The sequence below is a fragment of the Mandrillus leucophaeus genome, unplaced genomic scaffold (genome assembly GCF_000951045.1).
Source record: "Mandrillus leucophaeus isolate KB7577 unplaced genomic scaffold, Mleu.le_1.0 Scaffold202, whole genome shotgun sequence".
Classification (NCBI taxonomy): domain Eukaryota; kingdom Metazoa; phylum Chordata; class Mammalia; order Primates; family Cercopithecidae; genus Mandrillus; species Mandrillus leucophaeus.
The window spans coordinates 3,142,132-3,152,520 of record NW_012102055.1 but is presented as its reverse complement, the minus strand read 5'-3'; the positions used below and the strand labels follow the sequence as shown (position 1 = coordinate 3,152,520).

General features: G+C 41.1%; 1 protein-coding gene across 13 annotated transcripts in view; it reads right to left on the bottom strand.

The window, feature by feature from the left end:
* Positions 1-280: 280 nt before the first annotated feature.
* The window catches only part of ZNF133 (zinc finger protein 133), a 29,057-nt gene continuing 18,948 nt past the window's right edge, over positions 281-10,389 (bottom strand). For 8 of the 13 annotated variants that reach the window (XM_011979500.1, XM_011979501.1, XM_011979495.1 and 5 more), the window contains one exon: positions 281-2,203. In XM_011979500.1, the coding sequence (XP_011834890.1) occupies positions 456-2,203 (1,748 nt within the window). In that variant the 3' untranslated portion in view covers positions 281-455. Of the gene's footprint in view, positions 2,204-6,980; positions 7,119-10,389 lie in introns of all 13 variants that reach the window. The other 5 variants (XM_011979503.1, XM_011979496.1, XM_011979505.1 and 2 more) reach the window with 2 other exon arrangements.

The window sequence follows — 10,389 nt, the reverse complement described above, 5'->3', positions numbered from 1 at the left end:
GGGCTGTCAGAGCCAAGGGATGGGGGTAGCTGCAGATGGAGCTGGACTAGAGGAAGTCACATTTTCTGGAAGATCCCCTCCCCTCCTGTGAAATCTCTTTACATAGTTCCTAGATTCTCTTCCCATACAAAGGACCAGTCTTTCCAATAAATCTACAAATGATTTGGTTCTTGTTTTCCGAGGAAATGAATTCCTGTGGAATAGCGGACTTAAGAGTTTCAGATGTCTGTATCATTCCCTATCCCTGTTATAGATGAGTGAATGAAGGACACAGGCACGGTTACAGATGTATAAAGAAGCCAAGTTTATTACAACCGAAGGCCACAAAACATGGAGAAGACTTAGTGTGGGGAAAGTAAACAGTTAAACGTCCTTTGACCTCTTACAGAATGCATTTCTCTATTTCATCAAAGTGTCAACGTTCTGACTGTTAGTCCTTGTCCCCATCTTTGCCTTCAGAGAGAGTATAAGGAATCGGAAGGTTGCCCCGCACGCGGCTCAGGGTCAGGATGCAGTGGCAGTCTGTGGTGCACAGACTTGGTCTTCCTGTGTCTGCTGAGGTGAGACTTGAGGCTGAAGCCCTGCCCACACGTCTTGCACACATACGGCTTCTCTCCCTTATGTGCCATTTGGTGTAAGGTGAGGTGTGACTTTTGGAGAAAGCCTTGGCCACACTCTCTGCACACACAAGGCTTCTCTTCCAAGTGAGCCCGCTTGTGTGTGATGAGAGCTGACTTATTGCCAAAGCCCAGTCCACACTGCCTGCACATGTAGGGCTTCTCCCTCGAGTGCTTCCGCTTGTGCCTGATGAGACCCGCCTGGTGGCTAAAGCCTCGCCCGCACTCCCGGCACACATACGGCCTCTCCCCTGAGTGCGTCCTCTGGTGTGCAACAAGGTTTGACTTCTGGCTGAAGCCTCGCCCACACTCCCCACACACCATGGGCTTCTCCCCTGAGTGCGTCCTCTGGTGTCTGATGAGGTTGGATTGCTGGCTGAAGCCCCGGCCACAGTCCTTGCACACAATGGGCTTCTCCCCTGAGTGTATGTTCTGGTGTCTGTTGAGGTGTGACTTGAGACTAAAGCCTCGCCCGCACACCCCACACACATACGGCTTCTCCCCGGTGTGCGTCCGCCTGTGAGAGATGAGGGTTGAATTCTGGCTGAAGCTGTGCCCACACACCCCGCACACGTAGGGCTTCTCCTTTGAGTGTGTCCTCTGGTGATTGACAAGGGTGGTCCTCTGCCTGAAGCATCGCCCACACTCCTTGCAGGCGTAGGGCTTCTCCCCAGAGTGCGTCCTCTGGTGGGAGATGAGGTTTGACCTGTCGCTGAAGCCCAGACCGCAGTCACTGCACACGATGGTCTTCTCCTCCAGGTGTGTCCTCTGGTGTCTCACGACAGCCGACTTCTGGCTGAAACCTTTGCCGCACTCCCGGCACACGTAAGGCTTTTCCCCGGAGTGTGTCCTCTGGTGTATGATAAGGTTTGACTTCTGGCTGAAGCCTCGCCCACACTCACTGCACATGTAAGGTTTCTCGCCGGAGTGTGTCCGCTCGTGTATGATTAGCGTTGACTTCCTGTTAAAGCCTCGTCCACACTCGCTGCACACAATCGGCTTCTCCCCCGAGTGTGCCTTCTGGTGTCTGGCGAGGCTCTTCTTTAGGCTGAAGCCCTTCTCACATACCCCGCACACGTAGGGCTTCTCCCCTGAGTGTATCCGCTGGTGACTGAGCAGGTTTGTCATCTTGCTGAAGCTCAGTCCACACTCTCCACAGTTGACTGTTCCAAATCCTAAGACTTCTATCCTCTTCAGCAATTTGTCTGTTTCCTCAGGGTTCCCCGTCGGCGCTGGGCTGGCTTCTAACTCCACCCCTCTGAGGCTGTTCCGAGAGGTGACTGGCTGCCTCTGGGGTGGCCTGGAGAACGCTCCCAGAGTCCTTTTCTTTGTTCTTCCAAACAAAGGCCTGGCGCCTTCTCCCCCGGGACCTTCTGCTTCATCACTCCAGGGTCTCCCCTCAGAGGCTTGTGGCTGCTTCTGCTCGTGCCCTGGGCCCGGATCCCCAGGCTGGACGTCACCTTCTGCACACAAGCATGTGAAGATCCAGGGGGGATGATTACACAGCACATGCTGCATGGGGAATTTCTGACTGGAGAAACCAGGAGGGCAGAAAGGATCGAGGTAGAGTTCTGGCTCTGGATCTGCTGCAGAGAGAAAAGTGTGAGTCACAACTGAGTTCTCAGTGGGCAGCCTGAGCAATCAGCTTAGTCACATCCCCTCAGTTTCAAAACACTTACGCCTTAAGTGCCATCCAACTGGGACTTCCTTGACATGGCCTCCTCTCCAGCCTACCACTACTTCTCACGTCTTCCATTACAATCTAAAAAACCCACTGGTAAGACCTGTTCTACATATCAGACTATACAAGCATCCCTGGCATTTTTGGGTGTGTAAATAGGGCCAGTATGGAACAGTTTCCCTTCACCTTCAATACAATGAATTATCTTCTAACTCACAACCACCCACAATGAGATAAATCACGTCCACAAGTACTTTTTTCTGTGATGGAAAGATGTCTAACACCAGGACCCACGTGGAAACGTCCTTCCTTATTTCCCTATGAGCACAGGGGGATGGATTGAGAAAGCAGTTATTTGGAGTGAACAGAGAAGCCTTGGTACAGGGAGGAGCATGAGAGGCTGGTGAAACAGTATGTGACACACCCGAACTGCTGTCTCCCCACTCAAAAAAGATTTGTTAGATTACTCTACGCCAGAATTTCTAGGAGGCAGTAGGCTTTCAGCAACAGACAACACAGAGCCTGGGCCCCCAGTGACTTAAAGGATGCTCCCTCCTAGCACCCCCAACCCATTTCCATAATTAGTGTAAATAAAATGTTCGCCAAACATCAGTGTAAAAGAAGAAATTTCTACTTATAGTACCTCTTGTGCAGGAGATGTCAAAATTGATTATATTGTTTTATCACAACAGGGTCTAGTCAGCAAGGCAATCAATGACCAGGCAATATGAGTAACCAGGTAGAGATCTCAATGGATGTACCCGAATGCTTTTTTCTTGGCCAATGAACAATCAAGCTTATTAAAACTGTGTACACATCCACATTCCAGAATTATGCCACGCTACACGAAATGCTACTTTTCAATCCTAATTACAATGAGCAGAACCACCTTTTCCTAATACTTAAAAATTCCTGACTCTTCCTACTCAGCAAACTGCCTAAGTGAATGTCTTCCCTTCTGTGTTTCATTGCCTGGCCAGCAAATACGCTCACCTTTTCTCCTTTCAGTAGCTCTGGTGGCCTTTACCTCAGGCTTTGATGACAGAAGGGGGAACCAACAATCTAACCTGATGCCACCCTCTCCCCATGCCAGTGCTGAGCAGCTCCTGCAGAGAAAGCCTGCTCTTCCAGCCCTTGTACTCAGGACAGGTGCCCGGTGGTCCCTCAAGTCCCTTTCTCAGCAGTAAATCCTAGCTGCTTTCACTGAGTTCTCACTAAGTGTTTTGGTTTAATCTAGGTTGCCTGAGGTTCCACAACTCATAACTGATTTTGTGTTTCTATTTCTGGCCAGCAACTTCCTTGAGATTATGGAAACTTGAGTTGGACTGTTGTCAGATTTGATTTATTGGCTGTTCTGTTTCTCTTGAATATGATAGGAGAAGGAAGCAACTCCTCTTATCTCCTTGGCTTACCTTCATACATATTAGAGCATAGTCATGGGTAAGTAGGTCTTTCAGCAGTAAAAGGAACTCCTGTGTCTGCCCTGAGTTAAGCACAGTGACTATGATTTTGACACAGGTAATACCTCCCACCCACCCATATAAGAACCAAGGCTTCTAGTATGTTGGCTTATTACAGCCCTAACTGCTGTGCCTATTTGTAAAGTGGCAGGCTTTTATTTACACAAAATGTATTTCAGAATTACTGAAGCGCCTTCAGATAAATCTCAATTCAACATGGTTTTAATACTCATATGGAGTGACAGAAGAAAAACAAAACTTTAATTCTCCATTAGTCAATTTTTTCAGTTGGTCACCAAATCTGCCATTCTGTGTACACACTAGGAATATTTAGTCTGAGAAGAAATTTTAACACAAAATATTACCAGGTTAATTAATTTGTTTATAAAGTATTTTAAATCTAAGGTACTCCTGTACTGATAGGTTTGTAGAGACTAATGGGTACTGACACAAATTTAAAATTTAAAAACTCGAGAATAACAAAATTAAAAAAAAATCAGGCCAGGCGTGGTGGCTCACGCCTGTAATCCCAGCACTTTGGGAGGTTGAGTCGAGTGGATCACTTGAGGTCAGGAGTTTGAGACCAGCCTGGCCAACATGGTGAAACCCTGTCTCTACTAAAAATATAAAAACTAGCTGGGTGTGGTGGTACACACCTGTAATCCCAGCTACCCAGGAGGCTGAGGCAGGTGCCTGAACCTGCATGGCAGAGGTTGCAGTGAGCTGAGATTGTGCTACTGCATTCCCGCCTGGGCAACAGAGCAAGAGTCTGTCTCAAAAATAAATAAATAAATAAATAAAATAATAAATAAATAAAAAGTAAAATTGAAAATTGAATTCCTAATGATTTAAATATGCCAGTTTCTGCAGGAAATCTTTCTTGCTGCAGCTGAAGCTCTGGCTCTGAAGAAAAAAGTTTAGCTGTGAATTAAGCCAGGTACCTTGGTTATTAGGTCACACTACAAGAAAGAAATGTGAGGCACTCAGGGCTTATAGACTACAGTATGTAAATGACCTTACTAGCTGGTATGTAACTGTAAAGGGTGGAATCAATATTTCAAAATAAGATAAAGCCTGTAAATTAGACAGATGCAATGTCTTTTCCCTTATTTTATCAGTGTAAATATAACATTAGCATAATATTCTAGTGATATAAAACTTAGTTCTGATATGTAGGCTTTCTCAAAGAAAGTTTAACTAATCTAAACTTCCAAGACTAATATATAGGTTCAGCATCCCTAATCTGCAAAATTCAAACATTTGAAAATCTTTAAGCACCAACATGCAGCCACAAGTAGAAAATTCCACAGCTGATCACATATGACAGGCTGCAGTCAAAACACAGGCACATAAAACTCAGTTTATTCAGCATCCTTAAAGGAAAAATATAATTACCTTCAGGCCATGTGTATGAGGTGTACACAAAACATAAATGAAATTCCTGTTTAGACTAGGGCCCTATACCCAAGGTATCTCATTATGTATTTGGTAATATTTCAAAATGCAAACCAACCCACCAAACAAAAAAAACCCCAAAATCTGAAACACTTATGGTCCTAAGCATTTTGGATAAGGGATACTCCACCTACACTGATTTTAAAAATCAGTATATTGCATTCATAAATATTTAAGATTAGGCAAATGTAGATATATGTGTCCAACTAGTATCTTATAATTTACAGACAGTGCCAGAAATTATGTGAATCTATAATTACTTTACTCAAAGTAAATACCAGAAATGGCATATTTTTCAGGCAATTTTTAACTTAAGACTGATTATGTTGTTTTTCAATTTCTAAGATCTCTGTTAGGAAATCATTATAAGAATAAATATTTTTGTTAAAAAATTCAAAAACAAAACTATACAAAGTGTTCCCATGCAATAATTTTACTTGTATTTTTGCCTAAAGTAATGAGATCAGCCTTATGTTAATTATTTGAGACTAAAACTTTAAATACCGTCTATCAACACTATATATGCTTAAAAACATGTACAATTATTTAGCTTGCCAATAAACAGAAAAAAAAGCTTAAACTTGACAATAATACTGGACACTAAAAAAGAATTATAACTTGGTGTATTTCTGTCCTCCATATGAAAAATAACTAATTTTTGTCTTCTGTATACTCAACTTAGAAATACAAGCTCTATTTTTACTTCACCAGATTTTCAATTTCTCATTCTTTATTTTTTAAATTTTTTACAGATAGGATCTCACTCTGTGGCCCAGGCTGAAATGCAGTAGTACAATCATAGATCACGCAGCCCAAACTCCTGGGCTCAAGCAATCCTCCCTCCTCAGCTTCCTGAGTAGCTGGGACTACAAGCACATACCATCTCATCCTGGCTAATCACAAAAAATTTTTTAGAGACAGAGTCTTGCTACATTGCCCAGGCTAGTCTTGAACTCCTGGCCTCAAGTGATCCTCCTGCCTTGGTCTCCCTCAGCCTCCTGAGTAGCTAGGAATACAGATGCAAGCCACAGCTCCTGGCTTTAATTCTCATTCTTATGCTTCTGTGTTACCTCTTACCAGGCTTCTTAGTCAATCTAAATAACAAAGATTATTCACTTCAGGAGGGTATATAATTCTTCATAATTATAGTAACTCCTGTTACTTTTAAAAAACTAATTAATTTTTAAATTGACAAATAAAAAATGTATATATTCATTGTGTACAGTTTGAAATATATATACATTGTGACATGGCTAAATTGAGCTAATTAACATATGCATCACCTCACATACCTATCATTTTTTGTGGTGAAAACACCTAAAATCTACTCTTAGTGATTTTCAAGAACACAATATATTGTTATTAACTGTGGTCATCATGTTATATAATAGATCTCTTGAACTTACTCCTTCTATGTGAAAATTCTCTGACCAACATCTTACCCAACCACTCCCATCCCCTCGTAACCACCATTCCATTCTCTGCCTCTATGAGTCCAAGCTTTTTAGACTGCACATATAAGTAAGATTGTGTGGTATTTGTCTTCTGTGACTGGCTTATTTCACTTAACATAACATCCTCCAGGTTCATCCATGTTGTTGCAAATGATTCTGTTACATTTATTGAATTAGCATTCTGATCAATGAAACAGCCAAGAAAATTCAATGCTTTTCTTGTAACTAGCCTATTTTGAGGATTCTGATATAGACTGTCTTAAATCCAAGTCCCAAATATAGAATAATGAAACTGTTAAGATGTATTTCACACCTAGAACAGTCTTCTTCCCATTACACATATATTTTGGGTTTCCAAGACAGCTTCCTGGGCAACCACAATGACTTGCTTCTTGGATTGTACAGCATTTTTTTAAATGTATTCAACATCGTTGTGAGAGCTGCTGTTTTTCTTTAAATTAAAACAAGGATTAAAAACAAGACACAAAAAAGATAGGTTTCACTTTAAGACAATGATAGGTAAGCTGCTTGTTATTAATATAAATGTTTCGGTAATTCTATACTTTTCAGGTTGAGAAAAACACATATTTGTGTAAATGTACAAAGGTCAGGGTGTACAGCATTTTCCCAGCCTCCACCTGCCAATTCTAGAATGAACACACAAGTCAGATAATGCCCCTACATCCTCTCCTTCTCTGTCCAACATTCCCTCCATGTCCTTGGCTAGACCTATCTCTGTTGTCCCTTGAGAGGAAGATTTCTGTAAGATTCCCTCAAGTAGATAGACAGCTTCTTCCTCTTATATCTCAGCACTACAGAGTGGGATGAATGTCCTTGTTTTGTAATGTGGCTTCCACACCAGTACCTACCATACTTCTTTTAGGATCATCCACAGGCCTCCTGGTTTCACACATTGCCTTGAATATTTGATCACCCACCAGCCTCACATCCTCTCCACACCAGTACCTGTGAGCACTCTCAGGGTGCTCCACAGGGCTGAGCCTCTGGCTAAGACTCCAACTTCTTAGCAACACTGACCTCACCTGCACTGTGAACGCTGTTCACAGACACTGCACAATCTTCACATTCTCTCCTGTGCACATTCCCTTCACTGACACAGCCTTTTCTTCTATCTTCTGACTCACTTTGCTCAAGCATCATGGGCACATTGGTTCCTGACCTTATTTGGGGCTCCAATCCATGACCTTTCAGCTTATACACCATCATACTTTACTCCTTCATACAACTGAGATCCAATGGACTTATATATCCAACTGACCTTTTATGGAACTATGGATTCAGTGGAGAGTCTATGAAACCATTATGGTGCTCTCAAAAGGATGCTGTTATGGGCTGAGTTGTGTTCCCCCCAAATTCTTATGTTGAAGCTGTAACCGCTAATGTGACTGTATTTGGAGACAGGGCCTTTAAAGAGGTAATTGAGGTTAAATGAGGTCATAAGGGTGGGCCCTAATCCAACGGGGCTGGTGGCCTTTAAGAAGAGGAAGAGACAACCAAGATGTGTGAGCATAGAGAAAGGGCCCTGTGAGGACACAGGGGGAAGGCAGCCATCTATAAGTTCAGGAGTGAGGCCTCAGAGCAACCAAACCTGCTGACAACTTGATCTTGAACTGCTGGCTTCCAGAACTATAACTAAATGAATTTCTGTTGTTTAAGCCACCTGGTCCATGTTATTTCGTCATGGCGGCCCAAGGCGACTAATACAGATGTTTTACTTCCTTTGCCCTGACCTTCCTTCTTTCCTAGCGCTGCAGTAAAACACCTACTCATCGGCCTCAGTCAACCCCTGAGCAAGTCTCATGAAATTTATCAGTTATTAAGTAAACATGAAAGGCCAAAGTCCCTATTAAAAGTTAACACCACTTGGTTTGACAGCAAATGCAACACCAGCTACATGCTGCTGCTTAACAGCAAAACACCCAAATGACATTGTTTTCATTTTAAAATAAAAGGATGAACAATAAAATAGAAAAGTATGCACAAGAAAGTATGGTGCTAAGACTAAAAAGAAATAAAGAGGAAGTTAAAGGAAAGAATAGCTCATGGAACTAAGAGAATTTCAGTATTAAAAACTTCATTAATGAGTAAGATACAAATATCCTGAACCTTACATACCTAATAGAACAATAAAGTAAAATATAACACAAAAACTTAGAAATAAATGGAGAAGTTGATATAAATTACAAGGACTGTGGAGAGTTTTAGGACTCCTTCTAACAGATGAACAGTAAGGATACAAGCTAGTTGAAAAACAGCAACAATTTATATTATATGTGCTATAGTCCCTCAACTCGAAGACAGAATTAATCAATTTAATAAAAACAAGAGGAGAAAATTTCTTACCCAGAAAAAGAAAATATATACTTCTGTGCAAACATTTATAAAATTGTCAAAAGAATTTTACAAATTAAAACAGATATATGATTTCTTAAAGTTATCTATGCCTTTGTCATTTAAAAATAATGCAAAGTAGGATGAAAAATTCTCAGCAGCTCCTTGTCCAACTCTCCCCAATTCTGTCCCCACAGGGGTAACCACTAGTATGGTGTAACCACTAGTAATGGTGTAACCACTAGTATGGTGTAACCACTAGTATAGTGTAACCACTAGTAATGGTGTAACCACTAGTATGGTGTAACCACTAGTATAGTGTAACCACTAGTAATGGTGTAACCACTAGTATGGTGTAACCACTAGTATGGTGTAACCACTAGTAATGGTAAGTAACAACAGACTTCTATGTTCACATAAACATATGGATATATACTCTTTCATATACTTCTCTTTAACAACAAACTCAACTGCGTAATATACAAAGTCCTGTAACTTTTTCACTTAATAAGGTATCCACTTAGTGTCTGATTTAAAGAAGATACAGTAAATTTTGATTATATTTAGTGAACAGATAGGAAATCTCACCACAAAGAAAAGTGTAGTAAAAGTGAATGGAAATTGCAGAACTGAAAAATAAGTGAAATGAAGGATTCACTGGCCAGAGCTTAGCATATTGGAAATGACAAATGAGACAGTAAACTTGAAGACAGACCAACAGAAATCATCCAGTCTAAAGAACAGAGAGAAAAAAAAGATTTAAAAATAGGGAAAGGATCTATAACCTGTGGGATTATATAAAAAGGACTAATATATATGTGCCTATAGTCCCAAAAGGGGACAGAGAGAATCAGGAAGATAAAAACATGTAAAGGAAGAATGGACTTAAGGCAGTCACATCACTGTGAAACTGCTGAATACCGAAAGTCCGGCGAAAAGTAGCCAAGGAAATAAAGGTAAATTATGTTCATGGTGACTTCTCCATCAGAAACAGGGACAGGCAGAACAATGGAATGTTATGTTTAAAGTGCTGAAAAAATAACCAATGTAGAATTCTACATCTAGTGAAGATACACTTCAAGAACGAAGGCAAAATAAAGACACTTTCAGAAGCAATAGAGAACACATTGCCACCTGTACCATTTGTCCTTAAGGACAAATGAAGTCCTTAAGGTTCAAGAGGAATAATACGAAAGGTAAACTCAGATTTTCAAACAAAAAAAAAAATAGAAAATGATAAATTACCTGGATGAGTTAAAGACTATTTTTTCTCTTAATTAAAAAAATACATGGTAGAAAACAAATCCATGTGAGTATTTAAAACCAAAACCAACATTTTAACATTGTAATAAGGAGTGTATAATACAAAT